The 26,283-nt window shown below is 40.2% G+C and overlaps 1 protein-coding gene across 2 annotated transcripts in view; it reads right to left on the reverse strand.

The window, feature by feature from the left end:
* The window catches only part of GMDS (GDP-mannose 4,6-dehydratase), a 667,570-nt gene that overhangs the window by 532,669 nt on the left and 108,618 nt on the right, over positions 1-26,283 (reverse strand). The window contains exons 1-4 of one of the 2 annotated variants that reach the window (XM_081055078.1): positions 20,862-21,013; positions 18,816-18,860; positions 8,216-8,303; positions 6,086-6,195 (exon numbers count right to left, since the gene is read on the reverse strand). In XM_081055078.1, the coding sequence (XP_080911204.1) occupies positions 6,086-6,195; positions 8,216-8,303; positions 18,816-18,860; positions 20,862-20,963 (345 nt within the window). In that variant the 5' untranslated portion in view covers positions 20,964-21,013. Of the gene's footprint in view, positions 1-6,085; positions 6,196-8,215; positions 8,304-18,815; positions 18,861-20,861; positions 21,014-26,283 lie in introns of those variants that run through there. The other variant, XM_081055077.1, reaches the window with a different exon arrangement.

Here is a 26,283-nt window from a genome sequence, read left to right on the forward strand (position 1 = left end):
TCCGTGGACTGGCTTTTCTGTCTCATCTCTCCCTGATTCTCACTTGGTGCCTGCCTACTTGGCTCACAAGTGGCTCTGCTCTTTGCCTAGGTTTCTGGGCTGGAAGTACCACTATGAGGACCATTTACACTTGGCTCCTTTGTACTTCATGTTCAGAATCTGCTAACTGGTCCCACACAACTAGAATAGGAAATCCTGCTCCCACTCACTCGGCCATGCCCCAATTGACCTCCCAGGCACTTAGGCCTTCTACCTGTCATGAAACAAACAAATAATTTATAGAGAATTGAAAAGAAAATAGTAAAGATAATTAAAGAGTTAGAAAATGAATGAAAAGTATGGACTTGTTCAATATGAATAAGAGAAAGTTAAAGAAAAACTTTAATCAAGGTCTTCAACACTGAGAAAGAATTTGGTAATCCTTCTCAAAACTAAAAAGTGAAGAGTAAATGACCTTCTGTCTGTACTAAAGACACAAGGGGGAAAATAAGTTTAGGAAAAAAATTTAGATATGTAGGGTAAGAAAGTACTTAAGGTAAAGGCTATCTTACAATAGAATTATTACTAGCCGAGATAATCATTTTCTTGAATGGTCTTTAAAATAAACTGTAGAAACAAAGATGTGAGTCCCAGTCAGCAGGTAACTTCACTTATAAAACAAATATCTTATGATAATATTACCAAAGTTCCTTTTAACTCTAACATTCCATGACAACATAATTTTCATTCTCTGAAAAAAATAAAGGCAATTCCACTGACATTGTGAGACAAAAGGAGTAATACTGAACTAGATTTACTGTAGAAAGATCTCATCCAACACTATGACTTCAAAAGTGATGTAAGATTATCAAAGAAGTTGTGAAGAATGGTGGAAAAATCCAAAATCATGACATAATATAATAAATATTGAATATGAAATTTAAGACAGAAATTACTAAAGAACTATTATTTACACAGAAAAAAATAAAATAAAATAAACAGGCTCCTAAAACATTTCCCCATCAAAATGGGCAACACTCTACATTGGGTAGTTTGCTCCTACTTAGATGATGTCGTCATGCGAGGTTTAACTACGTTTAATAACTAGTACATTTCAGTCATCTCTCACTTTCTCCCACATAGGATCAAATCAGTCTTTCAATGACCTACACTTCGTGAGTCATAATTTTTCTGTTTATGATTCAGAAAAATGTCTTCAGTCAGTATTTCCCAGACTGCTGTGGGTTTATTCCAAGAACCAATTTCATCTTCACTGGTTTCCTACAGGAAACCAGACCAACTTCCTATTATTTTATTTTCCTTACTTTTAGCATACCATAGCCCACATCAAATTAACTAGAAGTGAGAGTGATAGAAGACTTTATTCTGTGCAAAGAGAAGCCAACACAAACAGTTCCCAGTCTAGAAGTCATGGATTCAAAATTAAATACAAAATGTGCTAATATTAGAACCTTCTTTCAAAAGAGCTCCAAACCAAATAATAAGAAATGTATTTTAATTAACACAATTGCAGGCATTCCACTGTCCGAAAGACCTTTTGTTTAAAAACTATTGTCTATGAATACAATAAATCTCACAAAGCTGATTAAAACAGAGAAATTAATTATAAGGAAAAAAATGCTCAAATGTATTTTCCATCTTACCCGCTAACAGGCTGCCAGGAGATGAGGCAGACAACTGAAGCCCAACGCAAAGAGGCTGGGAATTGTAGGGGACAGAACAGCATCCCCCGAGCACCCTGGCAGTCTGTCATCACCAGCGGCCATCATGCCAGTCCCTGCCCCACATCCACTCTTTCCATGACTAAGAATCAATCTGACATTAGATCACAGTAGAAATATGGCATGGAACACGGGCTTTTAAGGGGCATTCCAACAGTGGCTGGTACTCACACGAGGTTGGACAATTAAGTTTGCAAACTCATCCTAGAAAAAGTGCTACATACCTCATTGCTGAATATCACTATGGTCACCTTTGAAGCACTCCCCTTGGGAAGCTGTGCACCGACACCAGCGCCTAGTCTACCCTTCAAAGCAATTTTGGAACTCTTTTTCTGGAATGGCCATCAGAGCTGTCGTCATATTACCTTTGATGTGTCCTGAATGTCATCAAATGTCTTCAATATTTCCTTTATCTTCGAATAAAGAAAGAAGTCATTGGGGGCCAGATCAGGTGAGTAGGGAGGGTGTTCCAATACAGTTATTTGTTTACTGGCTAAAAACTCCCTCACAGACAGTGCCGTGTGAGCGGGTACATTGTCGTGATGCAAGAGCCATGAATTGTTGGCAAAAAGTTCAGGTCATTTTCGTCTAACTTTTTCGTGTAAGCTTTTCAGCACTTCCAAATAGTAAACTTGGTTAACTGTTGGTCCAGCTGGTACAAATTCATAATGAATAATCCCTCTGATATCAAAAAAAGTTAGCAATATCATTGCAATAAGTTGGCAAACTTAATTGTCAGACCTCGTACTACTCCCCTAAAATATTAGGAGTGCCCAAGAAGCATTCATTCTCATGGACTGCTCAGGAAAGGCTTTCCAAATGTGAAGAATTTTGGTATAAACATATATCGGATTCTCCTTAGATTCTTTCTGTTGTTATCATTCTTGATTGTAGGTATAGTTTTAGACTTCAAAAGCTCACACAGTCATTAAACTGGCAAGGAACAGGATTATTCTCTACCAAATTCAAAAGCTGATACATTAAAGGAAGAAGACCTAAGAAAAATGCATTTAAGGTGCACATTCTATCTGGATAAAGCAATAAGCCCAAAACATGAGAGCAGTGAAGTGCCCAGACCAGGAGCAGCATTACTGCACAGGTCCTAAAAATGCAAGTTCTCGGGCCCCCTCTAGGCCTAATGGATCAGATATTCTGGAAAAGGACCCAGTAACCTGCGGCTGATGCTGAAGTGAGTTCTATCATATTCTCTTTCTTCCTTACACCATGAAATTTCTAGAAAAGAATCCACTCAATTTGCATTCGCCCCATAATCCCTGAACTTCTAACCCCTCTGCACTCTGGCTACCTTCTCTATCATATCGCTAAAATGCTCTTTGTAAAAGTCACAAATCCACTGTACACTCCCTGCCAAGGCCAGTGGCCTTGCCCGGTCCTCATTCCCGGGGACTTGCTTGACTTATCTAGCACTGCTGACATCTTCTCCTGCTTGAAATGACCTGCTTAGTTTTTTCTTTACTTCTGTGACCCAATTCCACCCTCCTGCCCCTCCATGTCTACTCCCTGTCGCCAGTGAGGACTCTTGCTCCCTCCACACTATAAACACATGCATGCCCCCAGGCTTCAGGCTTCAGTCTTCCTCTCCTCCTTTTCCATCTGCTGCCTTAGCATCTCAAAAACTCCCAGGATGAACTTACATCTTTGTACCCCAAATCTCTCTCAGACCTCACAGCATATTTAAACTGCCTCATGATCCGCTTCATGGGCATGCCCTGTAAGTATTAGCAGTGGAATGTAAGAGGGAACTGCTCATTTCCTCCACACAACTCCAACAGCGCCTCCGCATGCCTGATTCTAGTATTGGTACCCTCAGTTGCCTGGCCCCCTGGACACTGGAGCAGCACCATTCCCCCTCCCCCCTGACTCCCAAATCTTGTCAGCAGAGGGATCGCCCTACCAGGCTTCCTGTTTCATCCCCATCATTCCCACTTCTAAAGCCACCATTTTCATCCAACAGCTTCCTATCTCTTCTGAAGCACTACCTCGATTCTTACCTATAAACTTCATCTCTGAATCTATTTTCTCCTGTTCAAAAACATGCAGAGGCTGCCCCAAGGTAGCCCTGATTCCTTACGTCGCAGTTCTCCTCCAAACGTTTTCTCAGTTAATCCAGAATGCTCATGTTGCCGACATGTCCCAAATTTTCTAACTTATGACTTACATTATTACCTCCATTTTATCTACCACTTCCTACAAATTGTGTTTATAAACTTCCTCCCTAAAATGCCTCCTTGACACCATGCATAATCCCCTCAAACTAAAGTTCTCTCTCACCCTTCTCTGAAGACTCAAAGGTATTAATGTCAGCCTATCACCTGCCATAAATCACCACTATGAAAGTTGAGACCACCACAGCAAAAGTGGGTTTTAATATCTTTATACATCTAGAGTAGTAGAGTGTCTTCCACTCTACCATATATGCAAATATTTGTTCAAAGGGCTAAATGATCTTACAAGCCAACATTCATATTCAAGTAAGTACCATTTCTGCCAATTAACTAGCCTTGAAGAGAAGCAGGCAAAACACAGTAAAAACAGATAACTTCACATATATAGCAACTTAGAAGGAACCAACTCAATGCCCCATGCTTTCTACACTGAGAATACACCTACCCTGGAATGATAACCAGATACTAGTAGGTTCACTGCAAATAAGAAAAGTATGTCAGACGTTTTGGACTACAAAAAACGTTTTAGAAAAAGGAAAAGACAGGCTCATTTACTACCAAAATGGTAGGGGGAAGGCCTTCTAGAAATAAATCATAAAATTTCCTGCATCACACACCAGGCCAGTTTATAGCTTCCAGAGGTGATAAACTCACTACAATCACAGAGGAAACTTCTTAATCTGAAGGAAACTAAATAACAGAGCATTCATCCAAAACATTCTATTTTATCTGGAAGACAGTCTCATGGTTGGTCAGGAGGCCAAGAAGCAGCCAGATAAGTTATAATGTGGCAGATGGACTGGTTGCTCTAGTTAGGGATAAATGAAGTCTTCATTCCATGAGTGATAAAGTCACTGCTTCTCCATAGGAAAGTGGGTGATAATGTCTCAAGGCGTAGTGCACATAAGACAGCCTTTCAAAATGAGAAAACATGTTTACAAAAACAGCTCTGCTCTGTCCGCAATACCTTTCACAGCTCAAAGCTTAAACTTAGAAACAAAACAACCATCAGAGATTAAGAAAGGTGTTAATTTCTTTTTAAATAACACAGAAATTAAGAAGTATTTTTATTGATGGACACATAGCCATCCTTCAAGGTTAACATTTTAGAGAAAAATTATGAGGATTTACCTCAATTTTTACATTTGACATCAATTACAAAACTGTGCTTATCACTTTTTTCTCTATGTTCTACACCTGGTTTCATTTGAGCTACTTTACAATTTCTCCCTTAAACTAACAGATGTAAAACAGGCATACAGCGTCCACTCAGCCCAAAGTTGGGATATGGAGAAATAGCCAATCACCTTAAAAACTTTCTGAAATAAGACGGCTAAATTCATTCATCAAACAGCAAAACAACGCTGATAGATTTTTTATGGACTGTTTTAACATAGACTTAATTTGCTTTTATTCCAAAGCTCCACTAACTATACTGATTAAAAAGTGTCTAACTAGATCTCGTATCATACCTGGCTTCAGATTTCACGCACTCAAGTGAGCACTAGGATAAGCAAAAACTTGAATTAAGCAAACTACTAGAACCCTCTGGATGGGCTTCGTAGGTTTACTGCAGTTTGTTCCAGAACAAAAAACTAAAGAGAAATAAACAACCAGAGAATCTGAACACGGGGAAAGAAATCAACAATGGCTGTATCATACTGAGGAGAGAAGAGGCTAAAAAGTTTTTCTTCCAATGATTTTTACCACTTATAATATAAAGTTAATTCCATTAATTTTAACATATTATTGGGACTCAAAAATACTATTTTCTCAGCCAGTAATACAACAACTACCAAAAATTAATATTAAAATAGGAGTTTTGAGTTACATTTTGCAATATTTTAACAAAACACTTCATTTACAATGTGACTTGAAATTAAAGAAAATATATCTAAGCAGGGTTCATAACTACAAGATCAACCCAAAATAAATGAATGCTGCCATTTTAATGCTAGCAGTAAGATTTTATTATATTGGTCAATAACAGAGAATGTACTTTTAAAACTGTACTAGTATTTTTACTAGGATTCATTAATATGCAAACTAGTATTGATGATTAAACTTGAGGACTAGGACTAGCGGTTGCAGTACTGTATTCAGAAGCAACAGACAAAAGATAAAGTACAGAGTAAGTCAGAAACAGCCAGAGAAACCACAATAATGGAAATGGCTTACTTTGACGTGGCTCTGGGCTCCGAGGTTGTAGATCTCTGTAGGCTTGACTTCGTTAATGATCTTCACGAGGCAGGTACTGTCTGTGAGGTCACCATAGTGCAACTTCATGTCTTTAGGGTTCAAAACATAGCATTAGATAGAAGAAAACAACATACGCCCCATTTTGTAAAGTATCAACATTGAAATGCATATTCCAAAAGTCTGAAAAACAGACTGGTTCTGGGGCAGCACAGTCTTTAAAAACCTAAATAGTAGAAAGATACTCACATTTGTTGCTTATGTCTCTACAGGATTTGTAAAAATTCAGATGAAGTTCAAAAAAAAATCATATGAATGTCATACGAGGTCGGACAATTAAGTTCGCAAACTCATCCTAGAAAAAGTGCTACACACCTCATTGCTGAATATCACTATGGTCACTTTCGAAGTCCTCCCCTTGGGAAGCTATGTACCAACCCCAGCGCCATTTTGGAACTCTTTTCCTGGAATGGCCATCAGAACTATCGTCATATTACCCTTGATGCCCTGAATGTCATCAAAATGTCTTCCTTTCTATATTTCCTTTATCTTCGGGTAAAGAAAGAAGGCATTGGGGGAAAGATCGGTGAGTCAGTGCCGTGTGAGCTGGTGCACTGTCACGATGCAAGAGCCATCAACTATTGGAGAAAAGTTCAGGTCGTCTAACTTTTTCACCCAGCCTTTTCAGCACTTCCAAATAGTAAACTTGCTTAATTGTCCAGTTGATACAAATTCATAATGAATAATTCCTCTGATATCAAAAAAGATTAGCAACATTGTTGTAGCAAGTTCATGGATTTAATTGCCAGACCTCATATAATTAAGATACCTACGGCTCACAGGTGCTTATGTGTTACATAAGAGGGAGATTCAGACAAAGAAACTCTCTCAGCGGTGTGTATACTCTAAAGAACTCCAATACAATGACAAAGGTGCAGGCCACGATGTTCAGAGACTTTCATGCAGCACTTGTGAAGTGCTTCCTAAACATCGTCCTTAAGCCACCCACGAGCTGCCCACAGTAGTGACATAACTGACTGAGGGACAACTACCCTAGTGTAACCCAAAACCTAAGCAGCCCCTCACACTGACTTCAATGGGAGAAGGATCTGACATATATGTGGGCGATTGGCTAATGTGGTCTTTTCATTATTTTTACACAATCTTGATCTCTGTCTAGATCCAACAGCCATACCAGTCTGTACTTTGCACAAAAATGGTAATAGTTTTCAAGGAGGATTAATGAATAACCTAAATATTAAGGTGAAAAGCTGTTACTGGGGACAACTAGGTCATCTTCCTGATGATGTCACTATCTGTACAAGTGACCCAAACCTTCAACTATTCCAGGCTCTGAGGTGAATACAAAATCACTGATTGTTTACAAGCTGACTGGACCATCCCTGCTAGCTGGAAGAACTGGACAAGTAAAGCAGACCAAACTTGAAGTTAAAAAACCCTGTGTCCTAGTCCCAGCTCTGTCTTTTACATGGTCTGTGGCAACCTCTCTCTGCCTCCATTTCCTCATCTATAAAATGGTCTCATTCACAACTTCAGGAGCTGCTGGAAAGATCAAATGAGAAAACACTGTGACTGTGCTGTGTAAACTACAGCTACAGGCAGGCAATTTTATTAACAAAAATAACAAACACCTGCAAATATTGACAGTGATCTCTAATGCAATTAAATACAGTTTTTATTGCCATTTGTTTTTGGACCTGTCTTTAGAAATTATTTTTTAAAAATAAATAAATGTAAAAAGATTGCTTAACCTAATTAAATTAGACCAAATGTAGAAAGCCAGGGTGCTCTGTGAATAAGGAGCTGATCTTAGTACTTGAGAGGACAGGGACGCCTGGAAGGAGGTGATCAAAGGCATGTCTACTCTCGGTCTCTAGAGTGGCATCACCTGACTGATACCCTGGGAACAGCCTAACCAAGACGGCACTGTGACTCGGGCAGCAAGCCATGACGCATGTGGATAGCATTCAGTGCAGGTAATTCATGGGTAAATGACTGCAACTTGATGGGCTCTGAGAAAAATGACATTTGAAAGTACCTTATAATATAGGAAGTTATAGAAAGAGAATTCAGAAAAAGAAAATTACTTACTTCCTTCAATATGAGCCTGTGGGTTCTTATACAGATGTTCAATTCGACCTGTATTGAATGAACTGGACCGCCGTACAATTCCATGAACCTGTATTTTTACAGTGTGGAAAGAACAAATTATAAATCTGCAATGAGGATTAATAAGCAACTCAGAAGTTCTTCTGCTAATGTTTAGCTTTGTGAAAAAATAGGTGACAATTATTTATAAAAATTATTTTTCAATTATTAGAAGTAGTTCTACTGCTTACATTCTCCCCAACCACTACCCTCCAGTCACCAGCACCCAACCTACATCTTTCACCAGTGTTTTTACTGCCAATCTCAACAAAAGTAATTAGATAATTATGTGACTTCACAGTAAATACTAGTCGTAGATACTCAAATGTCTCTTTTTCCAAACACTTGCAGCCCTACTGCTGACAAAAATTTCTCTTACAGTTGAAACTGAAGACAGACTGCATGAGGCCGTATCAGGAAAACAGTCTGCGGCCTCTTCAGCACAGAACCTGAGGCGGAGATGCCCACACCTTTCCAGGGTCCTCAGACCTTTGTGTCCTGCACCCGCGCTCTCTCTATATATATTCGGGTCACGAATAGAATCAGAGAGCAGTTGCTGTGATACAGCTGTGTGGAAAAGTAAGAATGTTAAATAGCACAGGTGGGGGACAAGGTGTATGTACTAGGAGATTGAAGACATGAAGAAAACTCAAATGAAGAGAGGATTTCTAAACAAAAATCTTTATCTTTGACTTAACCGTAATAAGTGTAGGGGGGAAAAAAAGTCATTGGAACAAGAAAGCATACCTGTCTAATAATGAAAAGACTGCTTGTATCTGATACACAAGAGAAATTGTTCCAGACCTGGTATCACTTCCTTCTTGTGTCAAGATTGCTCCCTTTGTGTTGCCAGTACTAATACCAGCTTGTGTCACCAGCTGCCCAAGTTCCAGTTCAACTGGTGGCAGATTTAATCCTTCATTTATTTTAGAACTGTTCCTTCTAATGTTGGATAGTCTCATTTGCAGTTGAATACACTCCTATATTTTAACTCAATAATTTTCTATTTCAAACCAAAATTAATCGTTGGCATTACTCAAATATTCCAAATGCAAGGAGAAATTATAAGCACATAAGACTTTCTTTCAAAAGAAAAAAATGCCATCATCGTTTTATATGATGTACACGAGAAACTGACGTCTGCAAAAAGGATACAACACACCCACAACTAATAATTCTGTTAGTTGCTTTAGCCAAAGAGAAAAGCACTCATCCACTCTATTTTTCAAAAGAACTAAACCCAAGAAAATTTGGTAAACATGAAAGTATTTTAAGAAGGGAACATCACAACCTTGGTTGACATTTTAGGAGGTAAAAAGTAAAATCTTGGAAACATTGAGATTTGGGTGTACATACCCATTTCTTAATTTAGAAGTGAAGAAAATGGCAAATTAAGCTTAGGGTTTATGCTATTTGATGGTCTCCAATTTTTCAACTTGTTACTTAATTGTAAAGTTAAACTGCTCTGCAAACTTAAGATTTTTTTTTTAATAAAAACAAGTTCACGTATACACTTATACATAGCAAAACTGGTGTTTACCACCAAAGTTATTTCTGAAATACAGATTGCTCGGGTGCAAGTAGAGCTTTATTTCATTGGATAGATAGGAATTCATATGCTCTAAAAACAGATAATTTAACTTTGACAAAGAAAACATAATAAAAATATGAAATTGGCAGTAAAAACACTGGTGAAAGATGGAGGTTGGGTGCTGGAAGCCTATTTTTTCTCGGTTATTGAAATTCTGGTAAGTCACATATTCCAGCAACCCAAAACAAAGAGAAAAGCCATATACATACACACTGCATATAAACATATGTCTTATAAAAAAGTTAAATGATATTGATTAATTCAGTATGAAAATCAGACAACTATACAAAGTCATGGCAAATAAATAACACAGGATTTCATTGTCACACTCATGACAATAAAGCATTAAGCACTAGTTTTGGAGGTTTTTTAATACCAAACGAAAGTATTTTAATTTCCCCTCAATCCCAACTTGTGGTACATGTATAATACAGGGAAAGACCTGCCAAACACTTAATCCGTGACACCAAGTATTGTTCTAACAACTAATGAAAGTTAAGTCTGTCTGCTTTGAGACAGGTGAAATACAAGCTTTAAGACAAGCCAAAATGTGTGCAAACTGGATGATCTAGTTAAGAATTTGAGATTAGCGGCTTTCCCTGTACAGAGGGGATGTATGTAGGGGTTTTTGTTTGTTTTTATAAGGATTTGGGGGGGAAAAGAAATGAAGTGTTAGAAACCAAAGTGAAAAGATAAATGAGCTGAATGTGAGTAGTCCATATAAACTAAAACACAATCATTATTAAATTACAGCAGTTCAAAAACAAAATATAATTCTGAAAAACTGAGGCCTTAAAATAAACAGGAGTATTTTGACAAATAAATTTCATGTCCCATTTAACTAAATGATGAAAAGGAAATTTTCAAGTTCTCTCAATGTCAGAACAAAGTTGGTTTGACTTCAAAACCTAGAGTCGGATTAGGTAATACTTAGAGAAGTCCTCCCTCCTTCCCTCCCATTTAAGATCCCTCCCTCCCTTCATTTATTCATGTATGTATGTATGTGTGTGTATGTATACACACACATACATACATACATACATGAATGAATGGAGTGTGAATGTGTCTATGTATGTATGTATGTGTTGTCAAAAAAACAAAAAAATTTTACCACTGAATTTTAAATTCTTCAGTGTCTAGACTTTTTTGGGGGAAAAGGATGCCTTCCAGGGATGCTTAATGCCACCCACCTTTTCAAAAATATAGATCACATGGGTAACATCAACAGCTAACACGTACAGAGCAGAGACACGTACCAGACACTATTTTTCATGATCATTAACCACTTCACCTTCACAACAAACTTCCTATTACCAGCCAGCCGCACTGCACAGACGAGAATGCTGCCTAAGACCACACAGCTCGTAAGGGGTCATGTGAAAGGGCGGACATGGGCCACTGTGCCAACACTTGCTATGGTTTCAAAATGAAATCCACAAAAAGCTCTGCCTTTCTTTCACAACGTTTCTGGGATATCCAACAACCCAGGAAAAATATTTCAGAGATTCTCACAGATCAAGAACAGAGGAGAGAACCAAGATGGCGCAGTAGGTAAAAGCTCTGCTTACCTTCTATCACAAACATCAAAATTACAACTAATCTACAAAACCAGCATTATCAAGAATCACCTAAAATCAAGATGAGCTGAAGCCTTTCGACTAAGTATGCGCAGAAAGAGCTACTTCCAGACTGGTAGGAGGGTCAGAGACTCCCACACCTGCGTGTGACCATTAAAGATCGGGAGGGATATCTCTGCCCAACCACCAGAGGAGTGAGAGTTCCCAGCCTCACCCCAGCCCAGGGTTCCAGTGCCAGGGAGAGACGTCCCCATAATTTCTGGTTGTGAAAACCAGCGCAGATTGTGACTGAGTGAGACTGAGCGCAGCTGCACTCCTAGGCGCTCCCCTTAAAGGGACTGTGCAAAGACTTACCATGTTTCCCCGAAAATAAGACCTAGCTGGACAATCAGCTCTAACGCATCATTTGGAGCAAAAATTAATATAAGATCCAGTCTTATTTTACTGTAATATAAGATCAGGTTTAAAATATAATATAATATAATATAACCCGGTCTTATATTAATTTTTGCTCCAAAAGACGCATGAGAGCTGATTGTCCAGCTAGGTCTTATTTTCGGGGAAACACGGTACTCATCAATGGAATCACCTGTTCTGAGCTCGAGCGCTGGGGTGGTGGCTTGAGAAGCAACAGGGACATATGGTGGGAAATTGAGTTGTCTGGCTTAGGCCAGGGACTGGAGAGGCGGCTTTCTCCTGGACGGGGAAGCTGGTAGAGGCACTTGTTTCTTTGCTGAGCCCTCCCACTACCCCGTGTGCAGATAAGGCGGCCGCCATATCTGAGTCTCCTCAGTTTGCCACACTCTGGTGATTTGAGACCAGGCCTCGCCCAACTTTCAGGCACACCCAGGTCACTTCCAGTGGTTTTTTCATACAAACCAACTGCCTTGGCTCAAGCTCCAGGCTTTCCCAGACTGTCAAAGGTTCGCAGAACCCAGACAAGCAGCATCTGGCTTGAGCATGTCCTATACCTCTGGCTGAGCAGTCCTAAGCCTGGCACTAGAGGCAGCTGGCCTTGGCTGGCATCTTGGCTTCTCAAGGCACTTCCAAGCATAGCATGGGTGGCAGCATCTGTGGATTTCTTTCTGGCTCCTGCCAGGTGCCCTGGGTGGGGCACAGGCTGAAGCTGAACTTGACCTACAGAGGATCCCCTCCAAGGGGGTCCTGGGGCTGGTGGCCCCTGTGGCCAGCTTCAAAACAAGCTGGAGCATCACCCAGCCGTCTCCATGTACAACACACCCAAGGGATGGATTGAGGAGGCACCAGCGTCCTGCTGAGGCAGATCCTGCTCCATAGGATAGGCCCCTGCACAACAACTCTTCCACTGTAGTCAAGGCCAGCCCTCACAACCAGTGAGCCCAGGGGTCAGTCCCTCCCAATGATGTGCGATTATCAACCAAGGCTCAACTACGAGAGGAGGGTACACACAACCCACACAAGGGACACACCTGGAGTGAGCGGCTCAGGTGACCAGTAAGACTGTGCCACTGAACCCCACAGCACACCTACCACATACAGCCACTCTACTAAGACAGGAAGAAACAGCAGCCCTACGTAGTATTAATAAATAGAAACAAACACAGGGAGGCAGCCAAAATGGGAAGACAAAGAAACACGTCCCAAACAAAAGAATAGAATAAAGCTCCAGAAAAAGAACTAAGTGAAATGGAGATAAGCAATCTATCAGACACAGAATTCCAAAAAAAAGAATGCTCAATGATCTCAGGGTGAACTTCAACACAGAGATAGGAAGCATAAATATGGAGATGGAAACCATGAGAAAGAACCAATCAGATATAAAGGATAATAACAGAATGAAGAACATATTACAGGGAATCAACAGTAGATTAGATGAAGCAGAGGATCCAAACAGCAATTTGGAATATAAGGTAGCAGAAAACGTCCAACCAGAACAGCAAAAAGAAAAAAGAATCAAAAAGACTGAGGAGCGTTTAAGGGGCCTCTGGGACAATATCAAGCATACCAACATACACATTACAGGGGTACCAAAAGGAGAAGAGACAGAGCAAGGAATTGAAAACTTATTTGAAGAAATCATGACAGAAAACTTCCCTAACCTGATGAAAGAAATAGACATACAAGCCCAAGAAGTAAAGAGAGTCCCAAACAAGATAAACCCAAAGAGGCCAACACCAAGATACATCTTAAGGAAAATGAGAAAACTTAAAGACAAAGAATCTTAAAAGCAGCAAGAGAAAAGCAATTAGTTGCCTACAAGGGAGCCCCCATAAGACTGGCAGCTGATTTCTCAACAGAAGCTTTGCAGGCAAAAAGGGAGTGGCAGGAAATATTCTAAGCGATGAAAAGCAACGACATACAACCAAGATTGCTCTACCCAGCAAGTCTGTCATGTAGAATTGAAGGACAGATAAGGAGCTTTCCCAGACAAGAAAAAGCTGAAGGAGTTCATCACCACTGAATAATATTGTAATAACTAGGTATGGTGCCAGATAGGTACTAGATCTATCAGGGTGATAGATGGGAAAGGGGTTGGGGACAGGGTGAAAAAGGTGAAGGTATTAAGAAATACAATTGGTAGTTAATACAGTATGGGGAATATAATCAACAATATTGTAAAGATCATGTAAGGTGCCAGATGGGCACTGGACTTATCGGGGGGATCACTTCATAGATTGCATCCAATGCGCTAGACACCTGAAGCTGAAGTAGAATAATATGGAATGTCAACTACAACTAAATATATAGGTATATATAGTCACGGGATGTGGAGTACAACATAGGGAAGACAGTCAATGGTATTGTAACAGCTATATAAGATGTCAGAGGGGTAGTAGCTTGGGGGGTGCATTGCCATTTTATGAGGGGTTTAAATGTCTACCTATTGCATTGCTTTGTACACCTGAAACTAATAAAAAATAAAATAACAGAGGAAGAGAAACTCCATGTTCTTACAAATAATTTCTCAGAGATAACAGTTGGACAATCCTTATTTCCCACTTCTTGTCTGTCCTCCTCATTTCCTTAATTATAGTTCCTTTTCTGGAAGGGAAACCCACAACTTGCCTGTTTTTTATTTTCAATTTTGATACGCTGTGTTGTACTTGTTACCAAGTCATTTAACACAGATTTTTCGTATGTTACCTGGCTTCTCTGTATTTTGTGCAAAATGGGTACAAAAGTATGTTGTGGGCTTATCTGCTAACGGTGATGCCAGGATTGAAATAAGAATGCAGTTTCCTAAGAAGCTTTCCTGTTGTCCATGTTCCTTTTCCCCGACGATGGCAGGTCCGAGGCAATGGAACAAGCCCGCCCTTCACTAATGCTCAGTCATGAACTGGCCGAGGAGCCCTCCCTCTACAAAATCTGTGGGCCTCAGCTTGTCGGCATCAAGCACGTGTCACCCTGCCACTCCTTTGTCAATAAGCCCCAGAGAGCCCACAGAGCTAGCTCCTCTGGACTGTTTTCCATGGATAGTCTCACCTAATTTGTACAACAACCTTGGGAAACAGGTACGCCTAGTGTCCCCATTAATGTGAAGAAACTAGGTCTTACAGAGGCCCAGTGACTCGGCCAAGACCACAGAACCAACAGGTGGCAGAGGAGGAACAAGACACAGGCCACCCAGCACCAGACGGAGCGCGGGGGATTCCTCTCCCCGCCAGCTCAACTGCTTCACCCACCTCCCTTGCACGAGGCTGGCTGGGGCATAAAGGAGAGTTACCCTTTGCACTTCAACAATATATGGAACTAAATATATAAAGTTTTAAAGGGTGATTTTCTATAAAACCTGACAATTCTTAGTTTTCCTCATCATGAAATGATATCTATAGTCTATAATGAATTAGAGTTAGATCCGTTCTCTTTATGTTCTCCTTAATGTTTAATCTTGAGTAAAATTTCAGAAACAAGCAACATTAAAAACTGTAACTTTAAATAGTCTCTTCTTAATGACAACCGCACCAGGGATGAAACACTTCTTCACTTTTTCACGTTGAACAGTTCGTTCAAAACATGATCAGACGTGTGGATTTCAGTCGCCACATCAGATGACCAGGCCCCACAGCTTTAGGAACCCAATGTATGAGGTCAGACAAGGCATGACTAATCACGCAACACATGCCATTGCTTTTTTGCTTTAAGGTTGGCCAAGCTTTTTGTACCTTTCCTTTGCTTTTTTAACTGAAAGGGAGCAAATAAACTTTAATTTCAAGGGAAAAAAGATATCTTGTGATTAAAGGATCTCATTTGAACCTTTGTTTGCAGTGGTTCTCAAACTGCGGCCCAGGCCACCAGCATCAACAGCAACAGCAGCCATGGGAGCTCGCTCCGAAGGCAGACTGCAGGCCTCTGCATCTTCATGGGCTCTGGGGCATGCAGGCTGAGAAGCTGCTGAGTTAGATGTCTGAGCTCATCCAAACTGCTGGCGATGGCCCTGACGATTCAGGTGTGGACAGGTGTGGCCCCTCTTATCCTACCTACTGCATGTAATTTGCTAACCCTGCTACTTTGTTTATGGTCCTGAGCAACCAGGGACTGAATGCTGGCTAACACTTCTGGAAATTTTGCAATGCAGCTTCTCTGAAAAATCACTCTCAGATTTACTCTGCTGTAAGCACAGAAAGACAAGGCCTGTGCCGCCATCAGAGTCCTCTTAATAGCTTATCCTCCAATTATATCAACCTCTTAAACTGAACACAGAAGCCTATTAAAATTGAATACAATGTGGACAAACACCCTTTCACTCCCCCATTGCTACAAAACTCACATTTTCCTGTGCAATGAGGAGGAATGTTTCTGGTTATGCTTTGCAGCTCTGCACCTTCCACCTGTATTGTCTACAGTATTTGCTTCTATCCATTTATGGATCTCTCTCCTAAACCTCTCTTCTCTTGCCAATCACTGTTTCAGTGATTCATTCCTCCCTTTACCTGTGACCTGCCAAGTGGGCCTTCCATTGTCTATAGTTATCAAAATTAAATCTGCCCTTAAAATTTCAAATGCCAATAAAACAAACATATTTGTAGCTCACCTGGCACTCCTAGGTTCTCATTACATTAACTTCTAAGTCTCCCATCCATTTAGGAACAGTACTACCTGTCTTCTAAATTCTGTAGCTCCTTCCCGGGCTGCCTAGATGGAGCGCTGCCTCTCCCTGCTTGTCTGCTTCCCATCCTCTCCCAGCAGCACTAACAGCAGTGTCCTGATGACTGCGAATGTTTACACCTACCCCATCCAGACCAACCCTGCCCTATTACTAGCCCCTGCCTCGTCGCTACCCCCCGCGTCATCACGGAGACCTCACACTGCCTTCCCTTTTCTCTGGTCTAGCCACAGAGGCTGCTTCTTTCCACCATCCTCATCTCAAGCCTCAGTCCCCCACATCCACCTTGAAGGAAATCTTGACACCCAAGCGGTTCAAGCATTCCTCTGATAACCACCTCTCTCTTCCAAAACCACAGTGACTGCAAGGGGGTTCAGAGCACACCACCCCAAGGTATGGCACCTTGACATGCTGACTATTTGAAGGTTAAAGGATTTGAGAAAATGGCAGAAGCAGGAAGGCCACTTTGACCTTCCTCCTGCCACTCTCCCCTGAAGCTGTCATAAAACCCTCATGTGAGAGGTGCTCTCCCTATATATACTCACAGGAAAGCATCCTTACCTCCAAAAACAAGGGAACACCAAGAAGCAACAGACCTTCCATAGTTTCCCCAAGTTTACTACACTTACCTCATACTCCTTGACCTATCGTTTTTCTCCACGACTATCCACTCTCCATCAAACCTAACATAAAAATACTCAGGCTTACCTGTTTCTTTGGATCTTCATTTCCTCATTAAAGCTCCCCGTCATGTAAAACTCACATTAAAAAAATTTGCATACTTTTCAGTTTAATTTTCAGACCCAGCCAGGGACCCTAAGAGGATCGAGGAAACTTTTTCATCCTCTACATTAAACTGACAAAGACAGATAGATTTATCGGAAAAACTTCTGCTATTTTCTCAAACTGCTTCTGCTGTCTTCTCAAACTCCTTCAGCTTAAAATATTTACTGTGCCATATTTGGGGGTAGTACGTCCTGAACCCCATCAACTATTACTCGGTTAGCTCCTTCTCTTGGTTTACTCAATACACAGCCAAATCACTAACTGCTCTCTAGCCACCAAGACCTCTTAGCCAGTCCCAACATCTGAAACAAAGGTTTGCCTCTCTGCCAAACCTTTCGTTTTAGATTTATTACATTATGTTAATCTAGCCTGAATAAAAAACAGTCTGTACCCAAAACCAACTCTTCTGCATTATATATAATCTGCTCTAAAATCCATTGTTCTATAGAATATGTATTTATTGTTCAATTATTGTAGGAATCCATGCATATGAACATCTGTGTACATGCATAATACATTCATAATTACATTGTCTTATTTTGACTTTATTGAAAGATATAGAACTAGCTATTAGATAAGGGTACAGAAGGTGCTAAACATATCTGCTATTACTTCTTGAAGTCTAAAAGTCAAGGCTCTCCGAAAAGATTATGAGTTACAATAAGAAGATTAGTTTCCTTTTCTTCAAATCCTGTTAATGTTTCGATGCCAAATCCCTTGCTGTTGTTTATCCATTTGCCCGCAGTGCACATTTTTTAAACAATGCACCTCCAACTGGGATAAACAGAGAATCCCAAATTATTAATGTAAACACTCCCCTATCAGCCCAGAGCATAAGGGTCTCCGTGCATAACACAAATCTATATAGATGTACATACTGAAAACTGTTCTTTATGAAAGAAGTACACACCAAAGATGTACACACCAAGCTACATCCCATTTAATATATAAAACCCTTGTTTCTTTTAAGGAAAGCAGAACATTTTGAAGTAGATGGAGGAGGAGAAAAAGAAGACAACAATGGTAGTGATGACAGCAGCAAACCTGTAAAATACATATCTGCCTATTAGAAAGCAAAATCTGTAAGTGTAAATTTTTCATTTAAGCTTGCCAAAGATCAACTTAGTTTTTATTGCTCTGTGCAATTTCCGAATTAAGTGACTTCACTCTGAGAGGGACTTTTTTATGTAACACATTACATCATAAATTAACCCTAATAATGTTATAGCTTTGAGCATATGCAAGTTGCTGCTTTATCTGAGAATGTGGGAAGCGTGCAAAGCAGTTAAACACTGAGGATCGGGGGAAGCCACCCGGGCTCGGCAGCAGATAAACAGTACAATGAGCTGGCATGGTGACAAGCCAAGAGGCACATTCTTCCCTGATTTTGATTTGTTATCGGAGTTTCAGTGGAAAACACACACAGGAGGACGGCAGCAGAGGAAGCTGGAGGTCACTGTGTCCGAGTGATTCCACCAGCCTGCACTTGCTCACTGGGTCACTCACCTCATAGCCCTTCTCCAGCAGGAACTCGGCCAAGTATGAGCCATCCTAGGAAGAAAATGGACAAATGTCAGACCCATCATGGCTAACCAAGAAAGCAACCAGGACTCAAGAGTTTGGAGAAAAGCATTTAAGAGGCTATATGAACGTAAATTAAGGACTACGGCAAACAAAAGTAATACAGATGATGATGGTAAGCACGGTTCACTGTCCACTTTCACAGACATGGTTTCACTTGAGCACCACAGAAGCGCGGTAAGAGTGTGGTCACTTTCATATTCACAGAGAAGGAAACTGAAACCCAGGCAGTGAATAGGGGGCAATAGAGATGACAGGGCGCTCCAGAATCAGATGGACATAGGTTTAGGTTTTGCCACTTACTAGCTGTGTAAAATATGCAAAATACATGAGGCAAAGCAGAAGGCCTTGGTACTGTAGGAACATAAAACAAAACTCCCACCGAGGCTGGGGGCTGTAGAAAAGGCACACTGGGGACAGGGTAAGACAGTGGCTGTGGGGCTTGGGAGAGGGCGGGGTGGGTGTAAGGCGGAGGCAGGGGCGGGTGTAAGGCGGAGGCAGGGGCCCAGAGTGCTGACACTGCTGAGAAGGCACCACCCGGAGAAGGGAGAGGGCGCCTTGGGCAGGGGTGGGGGTCGGGAGTGGGGCATGTGGCCTCTGACCCAGCGATTCTGGAAAGTCACTAAAGAAAGCGTTTTGAGGCACGAGTCAGGATGGGGTGCTAGACGTGGTGAGGTTTATATCATCACTAAATATTCTGTGCCCGTGCACAGGGAATCTAAATGAAAAGGAGGGTGTTCACCTTTTATAACGTAAGTACTTCATTTGTACGCATCTTAAATCTCTACATTCAGAAGAAGCTATCTAACTAAACACAGATTTGCAACTGGTTTTTCATAATTCTTCAAAAAATTTCTAAGTAAGGGGGTTCCATTAAACTCATGTGCCACTTTTAGGGACAGGAAGTATGGCAGTCATCTAATTGAACTATTAAGAAGACAAAAAGTGGGAAACCACCGTTCTAAAGGTTCTATAAAGTCCCCAGCCTTGCTCAGAAAATGAATTGCAGGTATTTTACAAGTAAACATGTAAGGGGTCATCCAGGTAGGTCCCCTCCAGCCCATCCAGACTAAACATAAAAATGGGAGGCTCCAATTACTAGAAATTTGCATATGCAAAACGCAGTTGGGAATATTTGGGTTTTCTTTAGTTATCACCACTTCAAAAAGCTTAAAATATCCCTTTGAGCTTGGAAAGTTCCTACCAGGTATACCAGGAAAAAGACAAATGAAGAAGGATTTACTATTATATTATCCTTACTTGCCTTAAGGCTGGAAGTGAATACACCTCCGAGTCCTGAAAATGAGGCTTCCAAGATCGTGTTCACTACATGAATGCAGAAGGCATACAGAAATTCAGGCAGGGGGACAAGGCAAGATGTATACATGGGACATATTTTGTGGTTCGCTAAAACCTCCAGCAGATTTTCTTCTGACTTCTTGACATAAATATTCTGATTTATAGAGTCGTGAAGAAGACAAAAGGTTTGACACATTCCTTTTCCTTTCAATCGTATGATATACACAATTGCATAATTTTTGCATGTCCAATATGCAAACTAAATCACATAACAGGGCTAAATAATTCAGACTAGGACAAGCCAGGTCACTACATGAACACTGGGAACATGACAATAGTCACTAGTCTTATAAATCAATCAGTGAGAAAACAGCTTAATAGAAAAAGCATTTACAATAAGAAAAATAATTTTACAGTAAGTTGGAAAGCCCTGTTTTCCAACATATGTTGTTTTGTTTTGTTTTTCTTGTTGGTGTTGTCATTTTGAATCAGGCAATACTATACTTTTCATGTTTTATAATTTCTCTTGGAATAAAAAGTTAAAATGCTTTATGTTCTATCATGGTTGTCTATAAAGTGGTTAGGTTTCTATGTTTTGTTTTGTTTTTTAAAGGCAGAGGTAAAAGTGCTAGAGAGAGCTGTGATTATTTGGAAAGCTGATGTAAAACAGACCTGGCCGGGACCGAACCCTGTCAATGAGGTCTTGTTCTTCTCACCCAGGCTGCCTTTCAAGCTTTCCAACCACACTGGAACATTCTGAACCAGCAGTGGCATTCACTTCCTCCTCATTTCCTTGCCAGGTCTCTCAAGTGATAGGGCCCGGCCTGCACAATGAGTGGGAAATGGAGCAGAGTGAGGTCTCCTGGTCGCTGGCCCAGGGAGCCCAGCTGGCCTCCCTTCGTCCCCTCCCCAGGTCCCTGAGGGGACTCCGTGGGGAGACACAGGATCTCAGTGGGCAGGTGTCCACCACACCAGTGGGATTGTTATTTCTGCCACCTCTAGAAGAACAGGGCTGTTGGAGAAAGCTTCAATCAGACAGATGACTGAAACGTCATGGCAGCTAAGAACCTGCAACCAACATTGAATTCTGACACTTAACTCATCAGAAATCAAGGAAGTAATGCACTAAATTTCCAACTCATTTGCAAGGAACACAATCTGACACAAATTCCAGCCTGGGTTCAATCCTGTTACCGAAAACTTTTTAATTGGAGAAATAATGTCCCAATTGTGACTCTTAAATTTAATTTTGCACGTGGTTATTAAGAGTATCCATTTCACAGTAAATGCTATAGAGTTTTAAGTAATCACCATGGCTTTAACATTTTCAAGACACTCAGCCCAGAAGGCAAGCAGCCATTTGGCACCTGAGGTAACCGAGGCCCGTCGAGGTTAGCCAGCCTGTCTAATATCACACCACCAGAGATGGAGCCAGGACTAGAATTCACGTCTGCCATTATTCTGACTTAGGAAGCAAGCCCCCTCCCTCCCTCCTCAACCTGGGTCCTACCAAAGCATGTCAAAACCCAGCAAAATCATTAAGGCCATAAGTGGATTCATTTTTAAACCACATTGATTTAATCATTTTTCCATTACAGGGTGTTTGCATGGATTAGACAGCGCTTCTAGTTTTAACCAGGTGACCCAAACCCAGAGATGTCACATCATTTTAGAAGACCACAGAGTTGAGGAGGGGGCCAGGAGCCAGCATGTGAGGTCCCCGCAGTCTCATGTGGGCCTGTGCACTGCTCAGGAAGCTGGATAGCAGTGTTTGGAGGTGGCCTTGGATTTGTGGTGGATAGATGTTAGGGCCAGAGGGCAGGGCCACTGCCCAGGGTCCCAAGAGGCCTCTACTAGGGACGCTCTTTCTTCACCTTTCACAGAGTACTCAGAAATGTTCCAGATAAACAGCCATACAAGTTAAGAGTAATTCCAGAAATAAACTGAATTACACCTTGGCTGTAATATGAAAACTACCTAAAATTTCCGATCTATAAAAAGCTGAAGGAAGCACAGAAAGTTTCCCCCAATCGCAATGGCACTTATCGACCCTCATATCCACCCCACGTCCAAACGTATACATGCCAGGCAGTCTGCCTTCCTGCAGAGAAGAGAACTAGCATTTCTCTTCTCTCTTCAAAAATGGAGGCACTTATAGCCCCGAAGGACAAATGAACAGGATACCTTCTGATACGCAATTTGAGAACCTGCTCCCTGTGAACTGCACACTGAATCCTACTGTATGTTTCTGCCTCAGCACCTTTTGGCAGCTTCTTTGAACAGAATGAGATAAGTAGTACTGGGCTACAGAAATCATGCCACTAACAGAATGAATTTCTTTGTTTAGACCATCTCAAACACCAGGAAATAGAATACTTTTTCTTTAAGAGAAAGTACTAATTTACACCATCTTTTCTGCTCTTTAACTCTATGTATTACTCTACATTACTCTAAAAGTACTCTAAAATAAGCATTTTTCAGCTAATCGCAATTACAGTATAAAAGTAATCAATATCTCCAATAAGAGAGACATGAATACCTCAATAATTAACAGAGGACAGTGTTTTGAATTAGAATGAAAACTTCCAATGGGAAGATTAGCCCGTGCAGTTTGAAGAACCCAGAAGCAGGATATATTTGAAAAATATTTCAACCTGACTCATGTTTGTAACACAAATCACTGGATAAAATTTCTGTCAGACTCACAGAATTCAAAAGACCATAGGGATTAATTAAGTCAACTCTCTCGGTTTATAGATCAGGAAATTGAGATTCAAAACAGTTACATGTTTAGTGTACTCACAGAAAGCAGCACAACCTGCACACACACAAAAAAAAAAACCCCACGGGTCAGCGGGCTCCCCAACCTCAGATTTTTTCATCAAAAAATACAGTGAAAAGATCTAAAATGAAGAAACTGGATTAATGTCTACCTTTGAGAATGTAAAACACACCAACACACTCTGCATTAGCAGAGGGAAGAACAATAAGCCAACAGTTACCGGCAGAGTGATAACAGACAGATTGACTGGTAGATAAGAAAGAAATAAGGACACCGTCAATATATAAAGCATATAAATAACTCCCATCTCCTGCAGTCTTTAAAGTTGAAAACTATTTCCCCATAAAGGCTGCAGTAGCCTAAGTACTGACTTTCACTTGCTGATTTATCTCCTGGTTGAGAGGAGCACCGTAATCCAGAAATGCGATCAACAAACTCTAAATAATAAGGAACTGATTGTGCTCAGCAGCTAAGATACACTTGCTGTAATCACCCCTTCCCTCCAACTACCTGCTAGAGCAAGAGCCCTTCAAGCAGGTGCTTAGTGGGTGCAGGACACTTTACACACGTATCAACAAGTGACAGTGGCTCTGCTGCCAAACACCCGAGCTTCTCAGAAACCACGATGAGCTTGAAGGTTAAAAGCAGTATTTCAGAGAGAGGCCGGATACCCCCCAGTCATCCTACGTATTGGTCTACCATTACCTTGAATTCTTGCCCCTAAACATGCTCAATTTCAAAAGATCATAATGGTCAGCCTTATGTTCACAGTAAATTTTTAAAGAAGATTTGCATGTGAAAAAATATCATAGAGAATTTTAGAAAACATTGTTTCCCAATTTTACAGGTTAAAAAATTTTAGAAAACATTGTATCCCAATTTCATAGGTTAAAAAATTATGTTTTTCTTTTCAGTTTTAGATTAGTATTGGCACTGATGAGATTTTTTTGTGTTTGTGACCATTTCTTCTGGGAATTATTTATTCTTATCACTAATATTTTTATACATTTTTCTACAGGCTGTATTTTGCCAATTGATTTGTTCGTATAAGTACCTAGAACATATATTAAATTGACTAATTTTTATCTCCAATAAAAGCCACTCAAAAAATATTTTGATACAGGTTAGCAGATTTTCAGTGATAGAACTCCCATAATAACCTGGTTTAAAATGCACATTCAAATAAATAAATAAATAAATAAAATGCGCATTCCCTTCAAATTGCAAATAACTGTTAACTCTTAGTTTAATGAGCAAGGAAAAAGGCAAACAGCACAATTTGAGCTCCAGGGATATTTACACAACCAAACATTTGTAATATCATTAATTTCCACGTAGTAAAATAAATTTCTATTGTTTGGGCAAATGCTATAAGAAAATGGGATTAAAGGCTAAAATAAGAGATAAAAAGGAAATAGTTGTTAATAAGATACAGAGCGGTAACTTTTAATTGCATGATTAGAAGAAATAAAACACACAGAGAGAGTCCAAACAGTCCCAAAGATGTTTTAAAAGCCTCAAAAGCAAATCCAAAGGCATTTATTAAGAGCCTACATTTGCGCTGGGTATATGTAACACGGAAATACATCTCCACATGAATAAAAATATGCCCAAAGAATACTGTATCCCACGGATTTTCTTTCCTTTTTTAAATGTAAACTCCTTTAGTTTGAACCTCCTGTGTTTTTCTCTCGTCCACTCTCCTGTTCTTGACACTCATGCTGAAGTTTTTATCCTTCAGAAGAAAAAAAAGTCTTAATATGACTTGCTATTAGTACAAATGATGGTGATAATAGTAATATAATAGCAATAGAAAGTACTTATACAGCACCGAGGATAGGGCAGGCAGGCTCTAAATGCTTTACATTCGTTAACTTTCTAATTGTCACCCTATGTAGTCAGTACTATTTTACAAATGAGCAAACTGAGGTGAACTGAGACCAAGTAACTGCCCAGGATCTCAGTGAGTAGCCAGAGCAAGGATCTGAACTACACATATTTGTAATGAATTATTTATATGGCAATTCACTTCACTAATGGCATCAGTCACTCCATAATGATGGGCCGACAGATGTTTTAACATAAAATTTGGTCTCTATAGAATTTACTAAGATTAATAATAAATTAATCTTAATTTATTAAGATTTATTTATTTATTAAGATAATTTATATATTAATCCTAGATGAGTGAATATCAAACGTTCACTTGGGTCATAGGTGTTACAGAATAGAGGTCAGGAAGGAAATAGGAGATTTAGTCCCTGCCCTATTGCTCTGAGGAGTATCTGGGAAGCCAGGCATTTCCTGGTTTAGATAGGATTATGCTTCAACCCGGCTGGGGCCTTCCCCTTTTCACAAGCATCAGCAAACCCACAGGGGACAGGAGGAGACTATTAACCAGGTAACATGCACAGCTAATCAAAACGTTCTGCTATCAGGGAACAGCAGTAGACGCATGAGTCATGGACCGAGGGTGGCAAGGCTGTGTGCATGAAAGGAAAGCTAGGAAATATAACCATACCGACCTCTTCTACACTGGATGGCACAATGCCCTGGAGAAATAAACCACCACCCTTGAGCATGAAATCAAGGTGGGAAAAAACAGAGGAAATACAAGAAGCATACCCTGTGAAAATCCTTTGAAAGATCTGCCTAACTGGCCCGTTCAGTGCTGGTGTGAGTAACTCCTTTCAAGTTTAGAACACTATACTAACTGAAAGTTTTTAAATTCAGGGTTACAAATACATTGATAAAAATGTGTGTAGATCCATAAGGAAGTTAATAAATTACTGGTAAACTTCATGCTTAAAAATAATTTCTTGGCTCCACTAAAAAACTATCAAACGGATAAATGAATTCAGTGAAGGAGCAGGATACAAAATTAATATTCAGAAATCAGTTACAAAAGAACAAATAAACAATGGCACTACAACAAACTAAAGAGTTTTTGCACAGCAAAAGAAACCATGAACAAAACGAAAAGATAAGCTACTGAATAGGAGAAGATATTTGCCAATGATACGTAAGATGAGGAATTAATATCCAAAATTTATTTAAAAACTCATACATCTCAACACCAAAAAAAAATCTGATTAAAACGTGGGAAGAGGACCTGAATAAACATTTCTCCAAAGACGACGTATAGATGGCCATACACATATGAAAAGATGCTCAATGTCACTAATCATCAGAGAAATGTAAATTAAAACCACCATGAGGTACCACCTCACTCCAGTCAGAATGGCTACCATCAATAAATCAACAAACAACAAGTGCTAGTGGAGAAAAGGGAACCACCCTGCACTCTTGGTG

Source organism: Rhinolophus hipposideros (genome assembly GCF_964194185.1).
Source record: "Rhinolophus hipposideros genome assembly, chromosome: 8".
Classification (NCBI taxonomy): Eukaryota; Metazoa; Chordata; class Mammalia; order Chiroptera; family Rhinolophidae; genus Rhinolophus; species Rhinolophus hipposideros.